Here is a 21,584-nt window from a genome sequence, read left to right as displayed (position 1 = left end):
CAAGAGGTATGCAAATGTCTTACAAATCCCCAGGATTCAGTCATTTTCTCAGTGCCTTCCACGATACACACACATAATAAAACATGAGTAAGGTGCTTTGGCAGAGCTTTGCTCCCTCATTACTGCCTGATGCTGGCATCCACACCCCATCCCCAGGGAAGGAAACCAGCATTTCCTTCTCCATTCTGAGCCAGCAGGAATCCCACAGACATGTGCTGCTGTTCTCCCGGGGTGCTGGGGCACAGGAGCAGGACACAAGCTACCAGGAGCCAGGTTGCTGCCATAAAGCAGTTACACCAATTCAGGACTAGTTGGTGCCAGAGTAACCTCCACCCTAGCAGAGACCACCTTCTCCATGATCTTCCTCTTGAGGAAGGAGATCCAATGCCAAGAACACTCACAGTTCTCACAGCTTTCGGGGAAAAGGAGGCTTAATGCCAGTTTGAATAGAGCCTGGTAACTGGGGGGATACTGGCACACTGAACCATCCCTCTGCACATGCTGGGCCACAAGAGAAGCTGTGGCTTTAACTAAAATTAGCACTGGTGAAAGGAAGGATTGAAACCTCCCTGTGTGCTGCATCTGCTGCTGAGGGAAGGGCAGGACCTCACCCCGCGCTCCGTGTGCAGCCTCCCACGGGGCACGGGGAAGGAACACCAGGGATCTCCTGCTGCCTCACATACTCCTGCCCATGAGGCTCTTGCAGCATCATTCTGACCTCCACGAACTCACTGATGAAGTTTACTGAGCAGAAAAAGGACTCCCACATTCAGAGGGGGAATCTGGATTTCAGGGCAGGAATTCTGCAGTAACCTCTTGATCAAGGCAGTGCCGTGGAAAAGGGAAAAAACTGTGTGTGCCCCAAAGACTCAGGAGTGAGCACGTGAGAAAAGCCAGACAGAGATGGAAGAGACAGCAAGGCTGGTTAACGTGCATGCTGAAAAAACATGGCAGGCTGAGGGCTGTGCCAAGAGGAGTCTCCAGTATCCTCCCCTTCCTTGGGGCACTTGAGATGGCCCCGTAGACTCCAAGAAACTGGTCAGACAGTGGGGTAGAAAATGTCAAGTCAGGTACTTACAAATCACTGCTAAATATGCAGATGTCTATTGCAAGCTCTTTTCTAATAAATTGTTTCAGTAAAGGCATAATATTGTCACAGGCAAGTTGAGAGCCACATGCCTGAAGAGGTCACCTTCTGTAACGCTTTACCAGTGCAAGAGGCACATACCAGGCAGAAATAAAAGGCAGCAGGACCCTGTTAATGCTTACAGAGAGCACAGGATGCTGCATTAATGTGTGTTGCTGGTACCTGAAGTATTTCAATGATCTTCAGCTTGGTGTCCATGACCAGGATGTCCTCCTTCTCCGGCTCGCTCTGCTTGACGTTCCCCTCGGGAGCAGCAGCGAGCGGAGTCATGGGCAGGAACCCTCCACCTCTGAGCACCACCTGGGTCATCAGTTCTCCCACTCCATGGATTGACCTCATCACATTGCTCCCTTCAGAGAGGCAAACAGGTAAAGTTATGATGGTGTAACAGGGTTGCATTAACAGGGCAAGGACCCTCCACATCCCATGGAGAGAAACTGTCTCAACATTACACATCCAAATCCTTGGGACAAAGGGAAGCCAAGAGAAGCTCTGCAGTACTTGGAGAAACCCCCTGCCCTTTCCCTCTTCCATTACAGGCATTACTCAGCTTTACAGCCAAGCCATGGACAGAAAGGAGGAGATTTCCAAGCACAGCATCACCATCTGGTCCAAGGAGGGGATTGTCCCACTCTGCTCTGCCCTGGGGCTGCCTCTCCTCCAGTCCTGGGGGCAATTTTGGGTATCACAATAAAGGAAACATCTGAAGCTGTTGGAGAGTGTCCAAAGGAGGGACACAGGGGTGGGGAAGGGTCTGAGGGGCCACACAAGGAGCAGCTGAGGGCACTTGGTGTGTCCAGCTGGAGATGAGACTGAGGTCAGAGCCCAGCAGGGTCTGCGGCTCCTCCTGAGGGGCAGCTCCGATCTCAGCTCTGGGTGAGCAGGGACAGGACCCAGGGAAGGGCTGGAGCTGTGTCAGGGCAGGGTCAGGTTGGATCTCAGGATCCCCAGAGGCTGGTTGGGCACTGACCAGGCTCCCCAGGGCAGTGGGCACAGCCCCAAGGCTGCCAGAGCTCCAGGAGGGTTTGGACAACGCTCTGAGGGACAGGGTGGGATTGTTGGGGTGTCTGTGCAGGGCTGGGGTTGGACTGGATGATCCTTGTGGATACCTCTCAGCTCAGGATATTCTATGACTCCACGATTCCAACCCACACTGACATTTTGAGACAAACCTGAACCACCCAAGAACTTTCTGCCCATCATTTTCCAGCCTCACCTTTGCTTTCCTCGCCTTTTGCCATCTTGGTAATAGGGAAGATGGTAGTGATGTGCACACAGTCTAATATAGCAAGGAGGATTTTGGTTAGTCTGAGGAGGTCACAGAAGTTGTAGAAACCAAAATATATCAGATTTCTGGCTAAGTTAACAACCTACCAAAATAACAATAAAAAGCCTGATTAATACTAAACATTTTGCTTTCACAATCAAGTTGTTCTTAACACAGTGACAAGATCAAGAACCTGGCTGAGTCATATTTTATCACAATATCTGGGAATTCCACAAGACTGTCTAGTTCTACATTACATCAGAAATTTTTCTACTTGCCTACAAAACTGCAGTGCCTGGAATAATCTCTGTATCTGCAATTGATATTCTACAGCTACAAAATCAGACTGCGTTTGTCTCATTACAGAGCAGGTAAGATGGAGCAAGACTAGAGGGAATGTACTGATGATTTTTATCATTATCTTACAAAAAAGATATTGTAAAGTTTCCTCACAAGTCCTCCCCATGCATTGCTTCGAGATCCACACAAAAATATCACACATGGGGCAAATATTTAACGTAGCCCCGTTATGTGAAGTATGTTCCCTCAAATATGTTATTTTTAAGAATACCACGTTTCCTTATATTAATGGTTATTTTGGGAATGCTATTGCATGAATTTGCTACATCTTCTCTGCACAGACTATTTAATAGGTCAGTAAGTCACAGGATGCTCTTGGGGAGCATCACTATGAGCTCTCAAGGCTCTCTGTGTGCAGACACAGTGTTTAGTTTTTGAGACTACTTATTCCAGTAAGGCTTGACTTTGCCATAACACTGAGAGCACAGAAAGTAAACAAGGCTGCTGCAAATCTAAGACATAAACTCACATTCATTGATTGCATTTCAAGAACTACCACTGCAAACTCACAAACTTGCATGAGGAGAAAGGAGGAGCCTCCTTTCCAGTGGAAAGGAGGAGCCTGCAGAGGCTCAGCACTCAATCTGTGCTTGCCAAACTATCTGATGTCAAAAAAAGTACCAACATTCCACCACAAAACAGAAAAGGATAAATCAGAACTGGGTAACTACCTCAAAAGTGAGCTTATTTTTCTCTTTATCAGAGAAAGGGAACCTCTGACACACCACATCTCTTAAATATTCCTCTACAAATTCCATTGTTTGTGCAAATCTCTCCTTAATTTCATCTTTGGAAGTTCCACTGCTATCATAGCTGAAGAGGGAAAAAAAAGAACAAAACAAAAAAGAAAACAAAACACAAAGCTTAGCATGCAAATACACAGGGCTTCTTTCAACAGATACAATTTTTTATTGGCTTGTCAAAAGCTAAGAGAAGTTAAAGGCTGGTAAATAATTTATCCAAACGAGGGAGTCAGGACACTGACACCATAATTTCCTGGCTTTTGCTGCTTTATCCCATATGCTCATTTTGTACTATTTTTAAATGTCTGAGGAAAACAAAAAGAAAAAAAAAAGAAGAGAATTTTGTCCCAATAAACTAAAAAAGTAACCTTTATTATTAGAGTGGAAACAATGATAAGTGATGTGCAGCACTGAGGAGAAGGGGTGGCCAAGAGATGCTGAATGGGGATGGTGTTTTTCCTCCAAATAAAACCCATCTGTATGCAAAGCAGATATTAATATTTAACACAAATTCTAGGGGGTTTTTTTCTCAGTATGTGCAGAGGGACTTTGATCAAGACAATCCCCACCTTCCCCTAACTCATGTTTCCCTGTCTGATCACTTATCACTGCTGAGCCTCTGCCAGAGCCAAAATCATTTGGTTTTGTGTTTTGGCATTTAAAATTGAGTATTGTCTACTGTGTCTCTGTCAGCACAGAAAACCAGGTTAGAAAGGAGGGAAGAAGAAACTACTGAACACCAGCATTAACACAAAGGACTTAAATTCCTGGTATGTAACACTAATTTCAGGTGTTTGTTTTCTCCAACTGAAAAAAGCTCTGAACAGCTGAGTGCTATCAATATTAAATCATTAATTATAAAGAGTTAAAATAAGTGGTCAAGAAACCACGTCCTGGGCAAGCTGTGGTTTTGGGTAGATTTTTGACCACTTTAACAAGAGGATTTTCCACTGGAGGTTGAGGCAAGTGACTGTCTCCAGCACTTTCCCTTGTTTTTGCTGCTGATGGTGTGAGCTCCCACGAGGACAGTCTGCCCTGAGGAGACCACACTCTGAGGACACGAACTTCACTTATCCTGGGGAAGTTTAGATTGGATATTAGGAAAAATGTCTTCATGGAAAGCGATGTCAAGCTCTGGAAGGGGCTGCCCAGGGCAGTGGTGGAACCCCCATCCCTGGAAATGTTCAGAAAACGTGTGGGTGTGGCACTCAGGGATGTGGTTTAGTGGAGAACAGGGTGTTAGTGCTGTGTTGACAGCTGGACTTGATCTTAAAGGTCTTCAAACCTTAACAATTCTATGACTGTTCTCTAATCAGACAAGGCAGGAGGAAAGCTGAAATCCTCCTCCCCTGCCTTCCCACCCCAGGGCCAGGTCACACCACCCAAAATCAGACCTGCTCTATAGCCAGTCTTAAAAATAATGCATCCTGAGCTTCTGGGTGTTTGACTTGTTTTGCAATAGCTGTCTTTAGCCTTTCTGCAATGTGTATGAATGGTTCTGTCAGTTTTTGTTGTACTTGTGTATATGAAGGTGTGGGTTCGGCTGCCTCAGCGATGGTTTGAATAGCTTGGAAGGCCAGATTTTGTGAAGTGTCCAATTAATTCATAGGAACCTTGGTTTGGGTCTCATTGGAAATATAGGGTCCCACTCCATGGAGCTTGTCACTGTGACTACTGGGTGTTCTGGAGACAAACCCCCACACCCCCTCAGAGCCAACCCCCCCCCCCACAGGGAGGTTACTGACCTCCCAGGAACACGTTGTGGCTGTTTTTGATTTACTTCACTTCTAAACAACGCCAGTACAAACAATCTATAACAACAATACATAAACAAATACACAACAACGCCCGATTTCGGGTCGCTCCGGTCCCGCTCCCAAACCCGCCGGCGGCACCGTTTGCTCTCCCACCCTGTCCCAGCACGGACTTACTCATCGATGGCGATCTCCGAGGGGATCTCGGACCAGAGCCGGGCGTACTTGACGGGGGTCACCTGCTCCTGGGGGTCCCTGTCCACGTGCATGTGCAGCATGAGGCGGCAGAAGGAGGCGCGCAGGTCGTAGGGCAGGTTCTCGTCGGACATGCAGCGCAGGATCAGGTCCACGTCCAGCTGCCCCGAGATCTCGTTGATGGCCAAGTACTGGCGGTCAAGGCACATTCTAGCAAAGAGGTTCAGCTGGTATCTTCAGGGGGAAAAAAGGGGGGAAAAAAACAAACTTGAAAAAATACTCGAATTTCAGTAAGTTTGAAGTTCACACTTTAATTTCCGGTATGTTGTAAAGTACAGGAGAGGGGTGTGGTACTGATACACTCATGGATTAACAGAAATACTATTATATTTTCCAGTAATACAAATAATGCTTACTATGGAAAGGATAAAGTGCTTATCAAATGGTAACAGTGGAGGAACAGAATCAAAGGAGGCATCGTTTTTCCCTGATGAAGCATCGCAGAATCACTGAACCACAGAATGGAAGGGACCCTCAAGCTCATCCAGTCCCAACCCCCTGCTATGGGCAGGGACATCTTCCACTAGCCTAGATTGTTCCAACCTGGCCTTGGACACTTTCAGGGATCCAGGGGCAGTCACAGTTTCTCTGGGAACCCTGTTCCAGGTCCTCCCACCCTCACAGTAAATAATAAGCAATGCTTTCTAGGAAAGGTACAACAGAATCCAAATAACACTTTAGGTAACTCAGTTTAAACACTGTATAAGGCCAAACACTTCTTAGAGATGCTGAAGTCACAGCTGGTCACTGAGAACACAACACAGATGGTAAAGATTCATTAAAAATCAGATGTCTGATTATACAACTACTGAGCTCTGCTGCCTTCAGTGAGAGAATTGGTAAGGAAAACCTGAACTTAATTCCTAATCTTTTCAGTCCATGAACTGATCACAAGCAAGTGGCATTTGAGTTACGCACATCCAACAGGCTGACAATTAACCTCTGGCCATAATGTGATGCCCAACACTCCTGAGTGCTCATACAGGCTGCTGGTCAAGAAAGGAATGTTTAATTGGAAGGAGACTCCTTTCACTCTCAGCACTCCCCATGGAATTTGATTAAATCATATTCTAAACCCTTCTTTTAGCACATTTATGAGGCATAATGTAGACTAAAAATAATGAACACTACCCAATTATTATACCAATATATATATACACCAATAATCAACACTACCAATTCTATTTAAAAACAAGTGTAAGGAAAAAAGTATTTTGAAAGCCTACATGATTAAAAAAAAATTTAACTCAGAGGTCTCCTTTTGAGCTCCAACAGGCCCAAATAAAACCATGTATTAGGAATTCTCCTGCAAGAACCATTTCAATGGAAGAGGTAATGCAAAATAAGATAGCTATTTAAAAAAATAATTTAGTACTTTCTGCATTGCCACCATTGAGTCAGTCAAACAACTCCCAGGGGTTTCTAACCCAGACACAGGAATTTGGTCTGGGCTGAAACCTGATCTCACACTATGCCAAGAACTCAGTGTCTTGTCAAGTCATCTGGAAACATCACTCCATGTCAGACCCTGCTCAAGGCACGGCCTGGGCTGCACAGAGCAGCTCTGCACATCCACCACACCAACCCTGGGGCACGTCCAGAACTTCAGAGTTGTCCTTCTTAGGACCACAGGACCACTAAAGGCTTGGAGAGAAATGCAGAAGGCAGAGAGAACAGCAGTGACTCTTGAAACCCAAAAGCAAAGCCACGTGCACACTCCAACCCTGTTCTTCCCACGAGTGGTTGTTCACCCCAGCTCCCACCTGAACACAGTGGACACCACACCTGTGCTCTCCTGACTCCCACTGCCAGGAAACCAAGCAGGAACACGGGCACAAAGTGCTGGGCAAATTCAGCACCTGAAGCCTGAACTCTTTTTTAGATCAGTTTAAACTTGCTCAAGCTGATAACTGGACTTGCCACGAATAACTCTGTGCTTTCAGCTCTCACTTCAAAGCAACTTCATCCTCCCTCTCTAGAGAGGTTGTTTTGTCTGTGAAACCAGCCCCTTTCTCTCACAGCACACCCTGCAGACCACACACAGGGCTCCCCACACAGCCCTGGTGAACTCTGCCAGCCAACTCATGTGTGGTGTTAACCTGTAGTAGCTGAGCACGTCCCGATCCTCCTTCTGCCCTTCCTTGGCATCCTGGGCCAGCTCTCGGATGCTCTTGCTGCGGATCTCCTTGTTGCTGTCTCTCCAGAACAACCACACTTCTTCCTCGTCTTCTCCAACATCCAGGGCATTTTCCCCACTTGACACTTCTTCGAATTCGAAGCGGGAGAGGACCAGCCTGCAGGAGGAGGGGGGTCACATCCCACACTGCCAGCACCCAGGCACCCCCTTGCAACACTTCAGACACCTCCTAAAATGTACTGGGGAGCTACAAGGAACAGATTTTATGATCTCACCTGCATTCAAAAACATAGATTTTATTCCTCAACTCTGCCAAGTAAAAGCAGAGTAGTAAAAGCAGAGTAAAAGCAGTTCCTCCTGCAGCAGTAGCACTTTACTACATAAAATCATTGGGGCTTATTATTAAGAGTTTTAGGTTAGAGTGAATTTAGATTATAAACATTCCATTCAGTCTTGAAAAGACGAACATTTCAGCTCCTTTCATTTGAAGAAACTAAAGAAACAAGGAAGTTAAAGGCACACGTAACTGACTTTCAAAAACACCTTTGCAGATGTGGTTCAAAGATCATTCCATAGTCCAGGAAAAGATCTGGCAAAGAAAAATATCTTTAAAAAAACTATTAGTTCTGTATCCTGTAGATGCCAATTGGATCAAAACTTTTTTCTGGCTTATGTGGTGGAATAACCAGAAATAAATCACCTGCTGATATTAAAAGGCCTTTTGGGGCTTTTAGTTCTTCAGCAAAGAAAAAAACTGCACATCTGAAAAAACCCAAATTAAATATACAAGGATAAGTATGAGTAAGTGATGTAGCAACACTGAGTGCATGGTGGAAATAAATACAGCCTTTATGATTTCATGAAGAGAATCAGATGTGCAAGGATACTCTCCCCCATCTGTGTTTTAAATACTACCTGGTAAAGACCTGTGTCCCTTTCACAGCACTTTGATAATGGTTATCTATTCCCTAATGTATATATTGAATAAAGACATCTTTATCAAAGACAAGCAGGATCTGGTGCCTGCTATGAGGTCTCAGCAGTGCTGAGAGCTGGAGACCAGCTCCAAACCTCAGAGGGAGGAAAGGGTGGCAGGGATGGATCAGGGTCTGCCCCACTGCCAGCTGAGCTCCCCCCGAGCTGATGGAGGCCAGGCTGGAGCCCAGGGCAGGATCAGGCCCACGGGAGCCTGCACCCCTTCCTGCAAAGCCTGTCTCCTTTGGATCAACCGTGGGACAGCTCCAAGATTTCTGCCTGCAGGGCTCAGAACACCCCTGACAGACGTTTGCTGTCGTCAGTCCCCGGCTCCCCTGTGTTTGAAGAGGACCCCACACACAATTCCCTGCTTCCTCTAGACGTGCCAGCAGAGTGCTCAGCTTTGAAGCACCTTCCTTCTGTTTCACACCAGGAAAACCAGCTCTGCAGGCATTAACTTACTTGGTTTCAATGAGAATGTCTGCATTGGCTGGATTCAGCACAGCTTTACAAATCAGCTCCTGTGTCACCGGAATAGACTTGTTCATGGAAACGCACAGATCAGAGAGGTAATCCAAAAACCTGGTGGGAAACATGAGCCAAAGGGGTATCAATCACTGGGGAGATCTAGACTGAAGCAATCTCCATTTCAGGAAGAAAACAGTCAGAGCTCCATTTGAACAGCGCAGAGCAGGAGTGCTGCCCGAGGGGGGAAGGAATGGAGTGTCAAAACAGAAGGAACTAGCTGTGCTTCCTTCTGAGCAAGCTGGCAGGTACAGACTTTTCTCAGAAGGAAAAGGGTAATTACATACTCAAAAGTGCAGCTCTCACCTGGGCTCCCTATTTTTCCTCACGAGACTCACGAAGGTGTCAATCTCAGCAGCTGTGATGTGCTTCTCCAGGAGCTTGCGGTTGTTGTGCAGCAGGGCTGTGATGGTGTCCTCGGCCAACACGTCGTAGCCAATCTGCTTCTGCATGAAGCCAAACTGCTTGGCAATGTATTCCTTCAAAACACAGAGGGAAGGCGGAAGGGGTTGTAACTAACCCTCAGAATTTAAAACAATAAGAGAAAACAGTAGGATGTTCATCAATACCAACATCCCAGGGAGCGAATGGATTAGATCCAAACTGTTCTTTTGAAAGAAAGCAAATGACAGACAAATTTAACACCTCCCTCCCTCCCAGGCTAGACACCAGCAAGGCAACTATCCTTATCTGAGTTTGTTTTTAATACATGGCAACAAAACTGAGCAGCCTTGATTCACAGGACAACTTTCAGTGGAGCCTGTAGTAAGCAAGAGCAAAGAAAGTCTTGTAATTCACCTGGATGTGACAACTAGAAATCTAAAAATTCTGTTTTTTCTTAAATCCCACTTGGAACCAGTGCTAATTACATTATAGTCTCGTGGAGAGATGAAAAAATCCAGATAGGATAAAACTGAGCCATCCCAAAACCTCTTGCTGACTGTAGAACCAAGCACAGCAGAGCAGGGTTTAACTAACAGGATGCAGCCTTTTTTTTTTTTTTTTTTTTTCAGAGCACATGAACAATGCTGGTGCCATTGAACATGACAGACATGTTTCCAACCTGATTCTTCCTGTAGTCCTGCTGGGAGTGCCTGAGTACCCTGTAGCAGAGCCTGCAGATGTGCCTGAAGGGCGCGTGGCGCTGGTCCCCCAGCTCCTCCAGCCGCAGCATCGGCCCATCGCCGCTGTCCGTGAACGGCGCCTGCAGCAGCTTGAAAATCTGGATGGTCATTAAAAACAAAGACACAGCCCCATGAGGCACTGCCTTACCTGGGTAAAAAACAGTGCAAAAGCGGTGTCTTTAAATATCTAAAGGTACATGAGAAATCCACGGCAGTCACCAAACTCCTGGGCCGTGGAGCAGCCTGGACAGAAGATGTTGGTCACCTTCATTCAACACTATATACTCTAATTTTTCCTTCTAGCAACAGTGGGCCTACAATCCCACTCCCCAGAGCCTGCTGAAAGCTGGCAACTCAAAGGATCTTTTAGTCCCAATAAATTGGGACCAAAATTTCATAGAACCACAAAGTGGTTTGGGTTGGAAGGGTCCTAAAGCTCATCTCATTCCACCCCCTGCCATGGGCAGGGACACCTTCCACCAGCCCAGGTTGCTCCAAGCCCCCTCCAACCTGGCCAAGTTCTCTGTTAACAAGTTCCCTCTTCCAAAAACCCTTCTTGTAGGCAGAGTTTAGAGACAGCCCACCTGCTTCAGAATATTCTGTTCTCTCATCAGCTTTTGCCGTTCTCTATTAGGTTTAGAAAACACCACTTCAAGGACATCTTGTCCAGAATTAGTTCCACCAGTAACAAAGTAGACCAAATCCTCCAGCAGTTTGGTAACAGATCTACAGAAAAGCCAGAAGCTGTTAACACAAGACTGCAAATTCTCTGTGTTAAAAGAACAATGCCAGGGTAAGTTTACACAGCTTTCTAAATGCTAAGTGAAAAATGAGCATCAATTAGAGACTGGATGAAGCTCAGAGGTTTGTACAGAACTTAAAATTAGGAACTAATGCTCCCCCATTGCTACAGCCTCAGGGTCCAACAGCTAAACAAGAGCAGCAGTAAGACAATATCACTTCAGGGCAACTCTACTCTTGCCAAGTTCTATTTGGCAGCTCTTTCAATTGTCAGAAACAATAAATCAGGTGATAATCTCTGCCAAGGCCAAGTAAAAGGCCTTGGCTGTGGAAGCACACGGGCCCTGGTTTGACACAGCCACCTCTGTGCTCTTTTTGTGTGGCCACATTTTCATGGACACAGTCAGGGGATTTGCAACAAGTCATATGTTCAGTCTTCACAAGATGGATTAGGAATTCCCACACTCAATTTGCAAAGGTATGCTGGGGATTAGTCCCCAGCTCACAACATTTCTCATGCTCTCACTTCACAGAGGACAGGGAGGGCTGGACAGACCAGGCCTGAGAAACTCCACTGTCCACACAACAATAATGAAACCACCAATTTTTTTAAATCTCATCAAGGAGGAAACCAAATCCCTCTTCTATTGCATACACAGATAGAATTTTCAAAGGAACAGTTACTGAGTAAAGGAAGCAAACTGTGTGAACCCAATTCTGCTTTCCTTACCTTCTTTCATTCTGGGTTATTGTTCCCTTTTCCAACTTGCCAGCAATGGAACCTAAAACCTTACTTGCATCATTTGCAAAATCCAAGTCCCGAACCTCTGCAGGTGACACTGGTACTATAGCAAAAGCTTCTTTGTCCTCCTTCACTGGAGAGGTACCAATCTGAAACCCAGACAAGTTTTATCATCAAACCCCAGGGCAGGAACAAAGCTGTGGTTCACACACCCGGTGATAACAAAACAGGAGGAAAGCCCCACCCTGCTCACACAGGATGAGCCTACTGCTGAAGCCAAACTTTGAGAACACTACCCCTCTGTGCAAGCTCAAAGCTGCTCCTAAACCCAGAGAAACAGCAGGTGAGATGGCAAAATGTTGTTGTAAACAGTGGTAAAAACATCCTCCTGACGATGACTGTTGTGCAGTGGACACTGAACACCATAACTGGTAAACTGCCACAAAACTGAGCCTTTAAGAGCAAGTGTTTTGCATGGCACTGGTCATTACTGTTACATGCTTGGTGTGTGACAGAGCCAGCAGTCCCAGGGACTGGAACTCCCGCCAACATCACCTTCGTGGAAACACAGGAATCAAGGGATGTGCTTACATAAAGTAACAGAACTTACTTTAAGCATCACAGGTTTCTCCTCTTCTTTATCAATAGGGATATTGGTGCTGTGAACCCAGGTGTTGGTGCAAAGGTGCCTGAGCCTGACATAGGAGTTCCTGAAAGAAAGCCAAGAGTTCCAGAGTGTGAGTCAGCTCCCCAGCCAGGGAATCTTCACATTGTTCGGATTGCGAGATGTTGGCAGGAACAAGTGGAAAAGAAGTGTCATCCCCATCCATGCTGCACACCACAACAGGAATAACATTCTTCTCGCCTCAGTTCATTCTATAAATTCACCTCAGGAAGTCTTCTGTAGCGAAACAGATTCTGCTTTAAAACAGAACCACATCCACATTGTGGTGCTGTAACTCAGCTGCTGCACAGCAACAAATTAAACCTCTTCCCATCCTCACATTTCCACTGATAGGGTGTATCTGAGCTGCCAGCTTCCTCCCTTACCTCTGCAGCTTTCAGCCCAGAAGTCCCTGGTATCTTTATTTTGGAGTATCTGATTTAGAGAGTTGCTACAGTAGATGGAACAAATTTGCTGTGCTTTCTCAGTGGGAACAGACAGCAAAGGGACATCATGCAGATCGTGTGTCTTTGAAGGGTTCAGCATCTTACAAGTAGGATGATGTACCATATGAACAGTAAAGAACATGAAAACAAGAGAGAATGAAGTGCTAAATACTTGATATTACATCCTAACTAGCTTAATACAGACAGGTCACAGGAATGGCTTGACAGGACACCCAAGGCTTTTAGTCCCAGGTCATTCCCTGACAAGGAAGTCACTTAGGAACTCACTTAATCTCAATTTTCCCATCTATAACACGATGTTCTCATCATAACTCATTTGTAAAGTACTCATAACTCAATTCCAAAGCACTAAAGTGAAGCTTCAGGCATTTTTTAAAGTATTTTTACAATGACCTGAGGAAGGACTTAATTCCGAAGGATAAAAGCGAACAGCGCGAGGCAGCTGTAACTGGACAGAATCCCCCGAGCTGCAGAGCAGAGCGAGCCGAGGCCGTACCTGGGGACGAGGCTGTCTCCCCCGCGCAGGGTGGTGGGGTCCAGCTCGAAGATGGAGGAGATGTCGTTGCCCTCGGGCACGGACACCAGGGAGTAGGCCATCTTCTCCTGGGCGCGCGGGCCCCGCCGCGCCGCGTCCTGCTCGGGGTCCAGCTGGGAACGACACCCCCCACCCCGGTCAGGCCCGGCCCCCAGAACCACTGCCCAGCCCCAAACACCTGGGACTGCAGACGTGGCTCTGCATCACCTGCAGAGCTGCAGGACACGGGGCACACAGGCGGCTGCTCCCGCCGAGCACTCTCTGCTTCCCCCGCTGCAACTGGGGAGCATTTCTGGCTCACAACCACAGCAAACCCCACACCACGGACATTGTATCTCACACACAGTGCCAGAAGGGACAAGAGCCCCCAGCCACTCGCCCCACAGACACTGGGAACTCTGACTCTGGTTTCAGATGACCCACATCTGCTGAGATCCCCACCCCTGACACCACCAGCTCCTCACGCAGATTGCAATTATCCCTCTAACAAAGTAATTGGTGAGCTGCAAATATAAAAACCCCCACACGTAATGCACCAGCAGTCTTGCTGGGAAATAACCACCTTCAGCAGCAAAAATGGGACTGGCATCTATCAATCCCAGGCAAGAGAAACAAAGAGCTAATCAAGGGGTTGGATGTCTTGCTGTTCACACTGTGGCCTGTGGTGCTCTCAAGCACATGTTACAAGGGCCACGGCACCAAAGGGATCTTTATTCCCAAGGTGCTGGCAAATCACCAAGCCCCCTTCAACAAAATAAAGATACTGACACCAACTGGACAAATCCCTGGCTTTTCAGATGAAAGGACACGAGGGTAGGAAAAAATGAAGACGAACTGAGAAAAAGGAACAACAACTTTCTCCAAAACCTTCCCTAGGGCACTCCCAGCCATCACTAGTCCATCAGTGTCTGGCACACAGGAGCCAGCTGTGCACATACAACCATCTCCACCCTGGATGCAATTTTCAAGGTGATTTATCAGTTTCTCTGGGCTGGTGGCACCAGTGGAGGGAGGCACCCAAAGCACTCAGCACTCAATCTCCTGTCTTTCACAGTCCTGGTGGAAGGCACTGCAATCCTTAAACATATGGGAAAGGTATCCAGTGTTGCTTGTGCCTCAGGATACTCTGAAGTTCACATATTTGCAGTCAATGAACTTGGCTGCAAAGCAGCAACATTTCAAGTCTGATTTTGCACATGGGAACAGGCAGCTATCTGTATGGAACAGAAATACACTTTGGGAGTGTGCCTTCGAGGGAAGAAGCAACTCCAGGAGTCCATCTGGAGGCTTCACACCGGGAGAAATTCACTCACTTGGAACGAATTCTCTGAATTTCAGCTGTCTCCTCATCCCCACAGCAAGGGGATGGAACAAGCACAGCTGCTCTGCTTTCACTTTGTACTCCAGGACAAAACTGGTCACTTAGTGAAACTGTGGCAAAGCTGAACAGTGAACCAGAAAGTAGGAAATGGGGCAATTTAGGGAGCAGTGAAACTTCAACCCCTAGGCTGTGACAACAGCAGCCCCCTTTGCTGCTCAAAGGCAGAACTGGCACCTCACCCGTGCCCATTTAAAGCCCTTCTGGTACAGCTCCCTGAGGGATAAGGAGAAAACAATAAAACACAGAGCTGTGCACAGAAATCCTGCAGACAGCTCACATTTGGAGCAAGCTGGAGTTTGGATAAACTTGGATAAAGCAGCCTACACCCTCCTGTCAGTAGTGAATGCTAGAGAATGTGGTGATTTCATGTCAGAACTGAATTATGTGCTCCTGATCCTGTTCTTTCTGGTCTATTTTTGCCACCTAGTGGTAAAGAGACAGAGCAGGGAAAAACCAGGAGAGCTCTGAGTGCATCAATGTTATCACTGCACATCATAGGAGGATGGATGTCTACCTGAAAGACATCAACACTGATTAACTTCCAGAAGTTGAGCCAACAAAGTAGCTCAATACTGGATCCCACTCCCACCCCCCCCAACCAAAAGCTATGGGTGGGTTTTTGTTCATATTTTTAGTATGTTTACTGCAGCTGAGCAGCCAAATGCCACTAATCAGGATAACAGCTCAATATCTGGGGGCAAGGGAAGCGTTTTAGCGGCCAGGCTCTAATGACAAATCCTTTTAGGAGGAAAAATTCAGCCTGCAGGATTTAAAAGCATCACATTCATCTCAAAGAGGGGAGGAGTAGCTCTTTGTCATCTCCAAATGGAGCAAATCTTCCATAATACAGGATAAGTGACCAAGAAAGCTGCATAAGCCTACGATCAAGCCCAACTAAATAAACATAATCCATAATGGAAAGTGCTGTTCCAGTTTTCTCTGTTTTCAGTGCTGGTTCCCTTTGACACCAAAGAGAAGCTTCTGTCAATAAAAAGCATCACACACTCCATCTTTGACACAACAACATTTACTGACAACACCACAGACTTGCTTTCACAGGAAAATCAGAGGAATGGCACTCAAATCACCCTCATTCCTGCTCTCTAGACCTGTTATCCTGTTTTCCTGTGACAAGTACAATGAGAGGGAATTTGTTTCTTAAACAAGGAGGTCAGACAAGTGACAGGCACAGCACCGTGGGACATCCCCTCAGGGACACTTCCCACCTGGTGTCAGCTGGAGCAACTTGCTGTTCAGACCCACTCAAGACACTGCTTCAAGGAAACAAAGGTTTAAGAAACAGAAGACAGAAAAAGAGATGCCACAAAGGGGGGAGGCGGGGGGGGGAGGTTCAGGTAATGTGTAAATTCAGCTCCGAGTGCATTGCTCTTCTCTAAAGCCTAATCCAGTTAACATCCACTCCTCTGGACAGGCCTTAAGAGCCATCAGAGCATCCTCAGGTTTTTAGTTTCTTCACTACCAAGCCTGGCCCAGCTCTGCACTGCCCAGGTAAACCCTGGGCCTGTGCCAAGCCCTCCTCAACCAGGGGCAAGATCATACTCTTGCCTATACTTACTGAGGATTGACACTCCAGGTCATCTTCCTCATAGTCAGGGTTTACCTGATGAAACAGAACCACAGGCACGTCAAAACTCCAGCACAGGTGGAAGTGGGAAACAACCTCAGCACCAGTTAAACTCGTGTTGCTAAAAATCCCTGCGCTGCCACAGCTCCACCAGGCATGCAGAGCACACTGCCCAAACCCAGCACGGCTCATCAGGCCCAAAAATTCAGAATCAAATGGTCTGCAAACACGCAGAGAGATTTAGTCCTTCGGGATAATCACTACAGGAGCAAGAGTAGAGAGTTAACAAGTTTATGTTTGGGGTTTTTTTAAATTCCAAGTGGAATTTCCAACTAGAAATTAAGTGACTGGGCAGAAATCTTTTAGAACAAACACAATTCTAACCAGGGATCAGGTGAGCCATTTCCTCTGGTATATTTTTGCATGATGCAAGACCATGTTTTTGGTTTGGCTGATTAGAAACCCCAAGATTTACTGGAAAAGTTCTACACTGGATCACTACCGAAAAGGATTTTCAAGTGTGCACGTGACAAAATGCTGCTGGTTTTCCAATCTGCTTATCAGATGAATATAAAATGGGATATTTTCTTTATCTGCAGTTCTTTCACACTGGTGTGAAGTCTGGCTGTATTTTCATTTTATACTCCGTTCTGCAATTCTGCTCAAAAATCAGTGAATCAAGAGAAATTATCAACAGTTGAATTCATTTTCCCCCCAAAGGCTCTCAGCCATTTACCATTTATTCATCTGTTAATAAAGTCATCTTGATTCTACTGCCCACATGACAGGATACTATTTAGTGTCTATTCTCTGCAGGAGAAGTTACTGCCTCTAGAATTTGTACAGGAAGTAAAATCAGCTCCAGACTACCCCAGACCATGGTATTCTTTGAAGTGTCTTTCACCTCATTTTCAACCTTTAGGATCTACTTTGGTATTGACCCGAACGACCCCAACACCTCTGTCCTGCTCCCCTCCCCGTGTCCGCTTTTAGGGCAGGAAATGACAGGTTTGCAGAAGGTGTCAGAGGCAGGAAAGGCTGTGTGAGGGAGGGCAGGGCCCCTCGGCCCCCGTACCTCTGCTGCCAGGTAGTGCCCGGTCGCCAGGTGCTTGAACCTGAAGAGGCTGTTCCAGTATCCGGCGCCGCCGCGGCAGGGATCGTGCTGCACCACCTGCCAGGAGAAACCACGGTCAGGGCACAGCACAGAGCCCTCCAACAGCACCCACCTCACTGCACGGGCAGCTGGGAGCAAACAGAGCTCCAGGACAGGCAGACCCACCGTTCCCCCCTGGACACACAGAGCAGCCCACGGCCTGAGCCGGCTGCCACGAGTTCAGTTTGTCCATCACAGCGGGAAGGTTACGGTGCAGGCTGGCAGAGAAGGAATTCAAGGAGGTGCTTTACATCTACATGTGGTGCCAGGTCTTGAAACACTTCCTAAAGCAATGTAACAAACCCTTTACCCCTTCGGTCTAACTGATTTTTGACCATCTCAAAGCGGGTGAGGGGAGACACTTGGAAATATTTCCAATGCAACGGTGCTGAACAGAAGAAGAACAGTTCTATTTACTCCCTAACCTCTGGGGCAGGTAGAGCCTCCATCACCTGATGATCTGTTACCTCATATCAGCTGTCTGTGGATACATCTGTTTCCTTAGGGAGGACCCATCACAGCCCAGCTGTGCCTGGCAGAGCAGGGCTACCTCACCTGTGCCCACATTTGCCACCAGGTGACTGCACACACTGCACAGTCACCACAGACTGATGTGCTGCACCATGTCCAAGTACTGTGCATTAGAGTCAGGCTTTCATTTCAAATACAGGAGAAGTTGAATGTCAAAGCAGACACTTCTGGAAGGAGAATATAAACGCCACCTACCCACCATTACAATTAATTTTTTGATTCTTACATGCAGCTCACATTTAAAATCATAAACCAACTCTAATAATACCAATAGATTGAGGATATTTTAAGAAGCCAGAGCTGGCCAAGGTGTTAGTCACTCTGTTTAAAAGCCAAGTAGAGAAAAAAAAAGCCAGTTCAGACAGACCAGCAAAGGGTTGCAGCCTCCTATCAAATGAGGATATGCATAATCACATTATTCCACACCAAAAATAGAGCGTTCAGTACACTCAGCGGGACAGTGGAAATTATAAGCTGGTGTTAAACTTCAGTGACTGGTAAGAAAATGACTTCATAGATGTTTCTCTGTCCCCCTTTTCTGAATTGTCAAGCACCTGAACTTGAGAGCTCTGTGCTGCACCGTCAGAGAGCAGAACTCCATTGTGACTGTGCACAGAGAGCACAGCCAGCAAAGGAATTTTAATTTAAACTTAGAACACCGGGAAGACTTCTACCTAAAAAAAGAATTCCAGATGCAGTGCTTTTAAAGAGAAGCAGTAATTGTTCCTACAAAGCCACCCCCAGCCTGGGTTACAGCCCTCACCTCCACTTCCCACAGGGCCTTGGAGCTGGTGGCAGACGTGGCTGACTGTCTGCCCGTGGTCCTGAGGAACACGTGCTGCTTCTTCCTGTGCTCATCACACGTCAGGAACTTCTCCTGCTCCGCGTGGAACAGCCTCACCACGTCCCCCTGCCAAGGCAGTAGGGTCAGCAGGGGCAGCAGCCCCAGGGAGGGGGTTACAGGCAGGCAGGGCTCTGGGTCTCACCCCTTTGAGGATGTCGTCCTTGTTGTCGCTCCATTTCATGAAGAGCACGATCTTCCAGCTGGTGTTGCAGTTCACTGAGTTGACCTAAAGGGAGAACTGAACCCATCAGTCCCACTGTCTTGTGCCTCCACAAGATATGAGCCACTGTCTTTACTTTCTAGACAATTTTCACCAGAATCCTGCAGTCCTGGCTGTGTTACTCTAGAGAAGCAAAGCCCTTTCTGTACCTACTCCAGAACAAGCAACTTCAGAGCTGACTTGCTTGCAAGTCGTGGGCTACACAGCTGTGCTGGTTTTGGCTGAGGGTGGAGTTAATTTTCTTCACAGTGACCAGTATGGGGCACATCACTGTGCCACAACTTTTGATTTTGAAGGAAATCCTTACTTTTAGCCAGTCATGCAAAAGAGACAAACCTCTGCCAGTGTCCAACAGATATGACAAAAGTCTGTGAGCTCTGGTAAGTCACTGATCACCAAGATAACCATTCCTAAGCAATGCCACAGCTACCAAACAACTTGCTGGATTTCATAAAACATGTACAAACAGTTTAGCTGAAGCACAGAGAGGTCTGTCCAGCTGCTCCAGCTGTGCCCACGTCCCCTCACCTCATTGCATCCCGGGTTATCTACGAGCTGATGGCTGCTGGCGTGGAGAGGCTGCCCAGCATTGACAGGATTCAGGACCACTTTGTCTCCAATGACCACCTGGAGGGAAGTGCAGCATCAGACAGAAATTTGCACACTGAGAAAACTCTTTTTCTTCCATTGTTTTAATGGAAGTGATGGGAGGAAACCATCTTGCTGCAGTTAGGAGAGATGCCAGTCTGAGTGTTCTGCCAGGGTTCTGTTTGGTTCAGAATTTACCTCACCATAATCAGCCACTGAGGCAAAAACCCCAGTGATGCTGGTCTCAGAGCATTGCAGAAGCAGCAGACTCAATCAGGTGCCAAATATACACCTGGCCTAAACCCCAGAGCACACTGACACTTATTACCTCCTGCTTTTAGGCAAATAATATACCCCAGTGACTCACATTTTGCAAGAAAAAAACCCAAGATTAAGAGATTAAAATGGCAATGCATTTAATCAGCACCGTTTTTTCCAGATTTCCCATGAACAGGAACATTTGACTTCCTTATTACCTCATTCCTTATATCCGAAGTGATGATGAGTTTTGATTCTAAAACTGAAAACACTGAAAATCAAGATGCTAATTATTTCTTCCAGGCCTCCTGAAGGAACTCAACATTTCCTACCATTTTGAATTGGGCAGGAATTGTGCAAGGCCAGCCTAATTAGGTCCCTTATTCCCTCCAATGTTAGATCATTCCACGTTTCCAAAATACAAGTTACCATAGCGATTTTCCTCCCCCTCATGACAGCATAGGAAAAAGGTTGTTCCTGCATCATCACGCACCGAGAGATCTGTGCATTTCATTAATTGCAAGGCAGGACTCCCAAGCCCAGCCTGGCCAAGCTGTGCCCAAGGAGCAGGTGAGGACACTGCTCCCAGCACTTACGCTGTCTCCGATGGACCGCAGTTTGTAGAAGGGCTGGATGTAGAACCAGGAACCTTCATTTCCAGCTTCATCCAAGGTCACCCTCATTGCATTCTTCTCTAGCAGAGCTGGCAGCCTCTTATTTACTGTTAAGTATTTGTTACTTTTTAAGTGAAGCAGCTAGAATAAGAATCAGAGTTCCGTTCTAAGAATGCTCATCTTCCTCCCCTCAAGAAACCGAGCGTGCACGAGACAACTACATTTCTATGCAGGAGTTAAAACTAAATTATACACAAATATTGATGGGCTCAGGCACAATTCCACTCACAGATACAGTCCTACAGCACAAAACATCTTCAGTGAATCCAACCGTCCCTTCCCCAGCAAACAACAAACACTCAGATGCATCCTCATCACTTTACAACAGCCAGCTTGAAAAACCCAGGACCAAAAGCTGTGAAGTGCTGGGGACTAAGTGGCTTTCTTTGTAAGAGCCAAAGCTGCTCCTATCTTGCTTTGCTTGGTCTCATTTAAGAGAAAATGTAACTATTCCTATGGACTTTTCCTTCTCCGTGGCAGTTTACAATTTGTGGTGTCAACATCTGACAGTGAGAGGTATTTGGTGTTGTGCACGTGCCACCTTCACGTGGCCAACTCTCAGGAAGGCTCCAAGGATTTCTGAAGAAAGCAATCAGTGGTGACACCAAAAATAAACACAATTAGCCCCTAACAAAAAAGTGACCTCATCATAGCTGTACACCCAGGCCCTGCTTCCCAGGATCCCACTGCAGGGCACAGTCAAAGCTGGCAACACCACAGATCTTGGCCATGAACTCCAGAAATTTAATATCCACTGAGCAGGGAATTTTGACCAAAATCCTCTCCCAGCTGGCAAAGATGCTCACAGCCTATGGGGACCCCACTGCCACAGTGGCTCACTGTTCCCACAGCCTACCTGGATCCCAGTCCCATACTGGATGACTGTTCCCACAGCCTACCTGGATCACATTCCC

At 46.7% G+C, this 21,584-nt stretch overlaps 1 protein-coding gene across 13 annotated transcripts in view; it reads right to left on the bottom strand.

The window, feature by feature from the left end:
• Window positions 1–21,584, bottom strand: part of ITPR1 (inositol 1,4,5-trisphosphate receptor type 1) — a 163,015-nt gene that overhangs the window by 89,801 nt on the left and 51,630 nt on the right. For 8 of the 13 annotated variants that reach the window (XM_027640858.1, XM_027640854.1, XM_027640855.1 and 5 more), the window contains 18 exons: window positions 20,593–20,751; window positions 19,679–19,777; window positions 19,073–19,156; window positions 18,850–18,996; window positions 17,478–17,573; window positions 16,394–16,438; window positions 13,398–13,549; window positions 12,381–12,480; window positions 11,759–11,919; window positions 10,872–11,013; window positions 10,227–10,385; window positions 9,470–9,642; window positions 9,101–9,220; window positions 7,626–7,820; window positions 5,449–5,700; window positions 3,446–3,587; window positions 2,364–2,517; window positions 1,310–1,497 (listed from right to left, as the gene is read on the bottom strand). In XM_027640858.1, coding sequence (XP_027496659.1) covers window positions 1,310–1,497; window positions 2,364–2,517; window positions 3,446–3,587; window positions 5,449–5,700; window positions 7,626–7,820; window positions 9,101–9,220; window positions 9,470–9,642; window positions 10,227–10,385; window positions 10,872–11,013; window positions 11,759–11,919; window positions 12,381–12,480; window positions 13,398–13,549; window positions 16,394–16,438; window positions 17,478–17,573; window positions 18,850–18,996; window positions 19,073–19,156; window positions 19,679–19,777; window positions 20,593–20,751 — 2,568 coding nt within the window. The remainder of the gene's footprint in view (window positions 1–1,309; window positions 1,498–2,363; window positions 2,518–3,445; window positions 3,588–5,448; window positions 5,701–7,625; window positions 7,821–9,100; window positions 9,221–9,469; window positions 9,643–10,226; window positions 10,386–10,871; window positions 11,014–11,758; window positions 11,920–12,380; window positions 12,481–13,397; window positions 13,550–16,393; window positions 16,439–17,477; window positions 17,574–18,849; window positions 18,997–19,072; window positions 19,157–19,678; window positions 19,778–20,592; window positions 20,752–21,584) is intronic. The other 5 variants (XM_027640859.1, XM_027640861.1, XM_027640865.1 and 2 more) reach the window with 2 other exon arrangements.

The sequence above is a fragment of the Corapipo altera genome, unplaced genomic scaffold (genome assembly GCF_003945725.1).
Source record: "Corapipo altera isolate COAL_440 unplaced genomic scaffold, ASM394572v1 55, whole genome shotgun sequence".
Lineage (NCBI taxonomy): Eukaryota > Metazoa > Chordata > Aves > Passeriformes > Pipridae > Corapipo > Corapipo altera.
The sequence above is the reverse complement of the archived record's forward strand: the minus strand, read 5'-3'. Positions and strand labels throughout refer to the sequence as shown.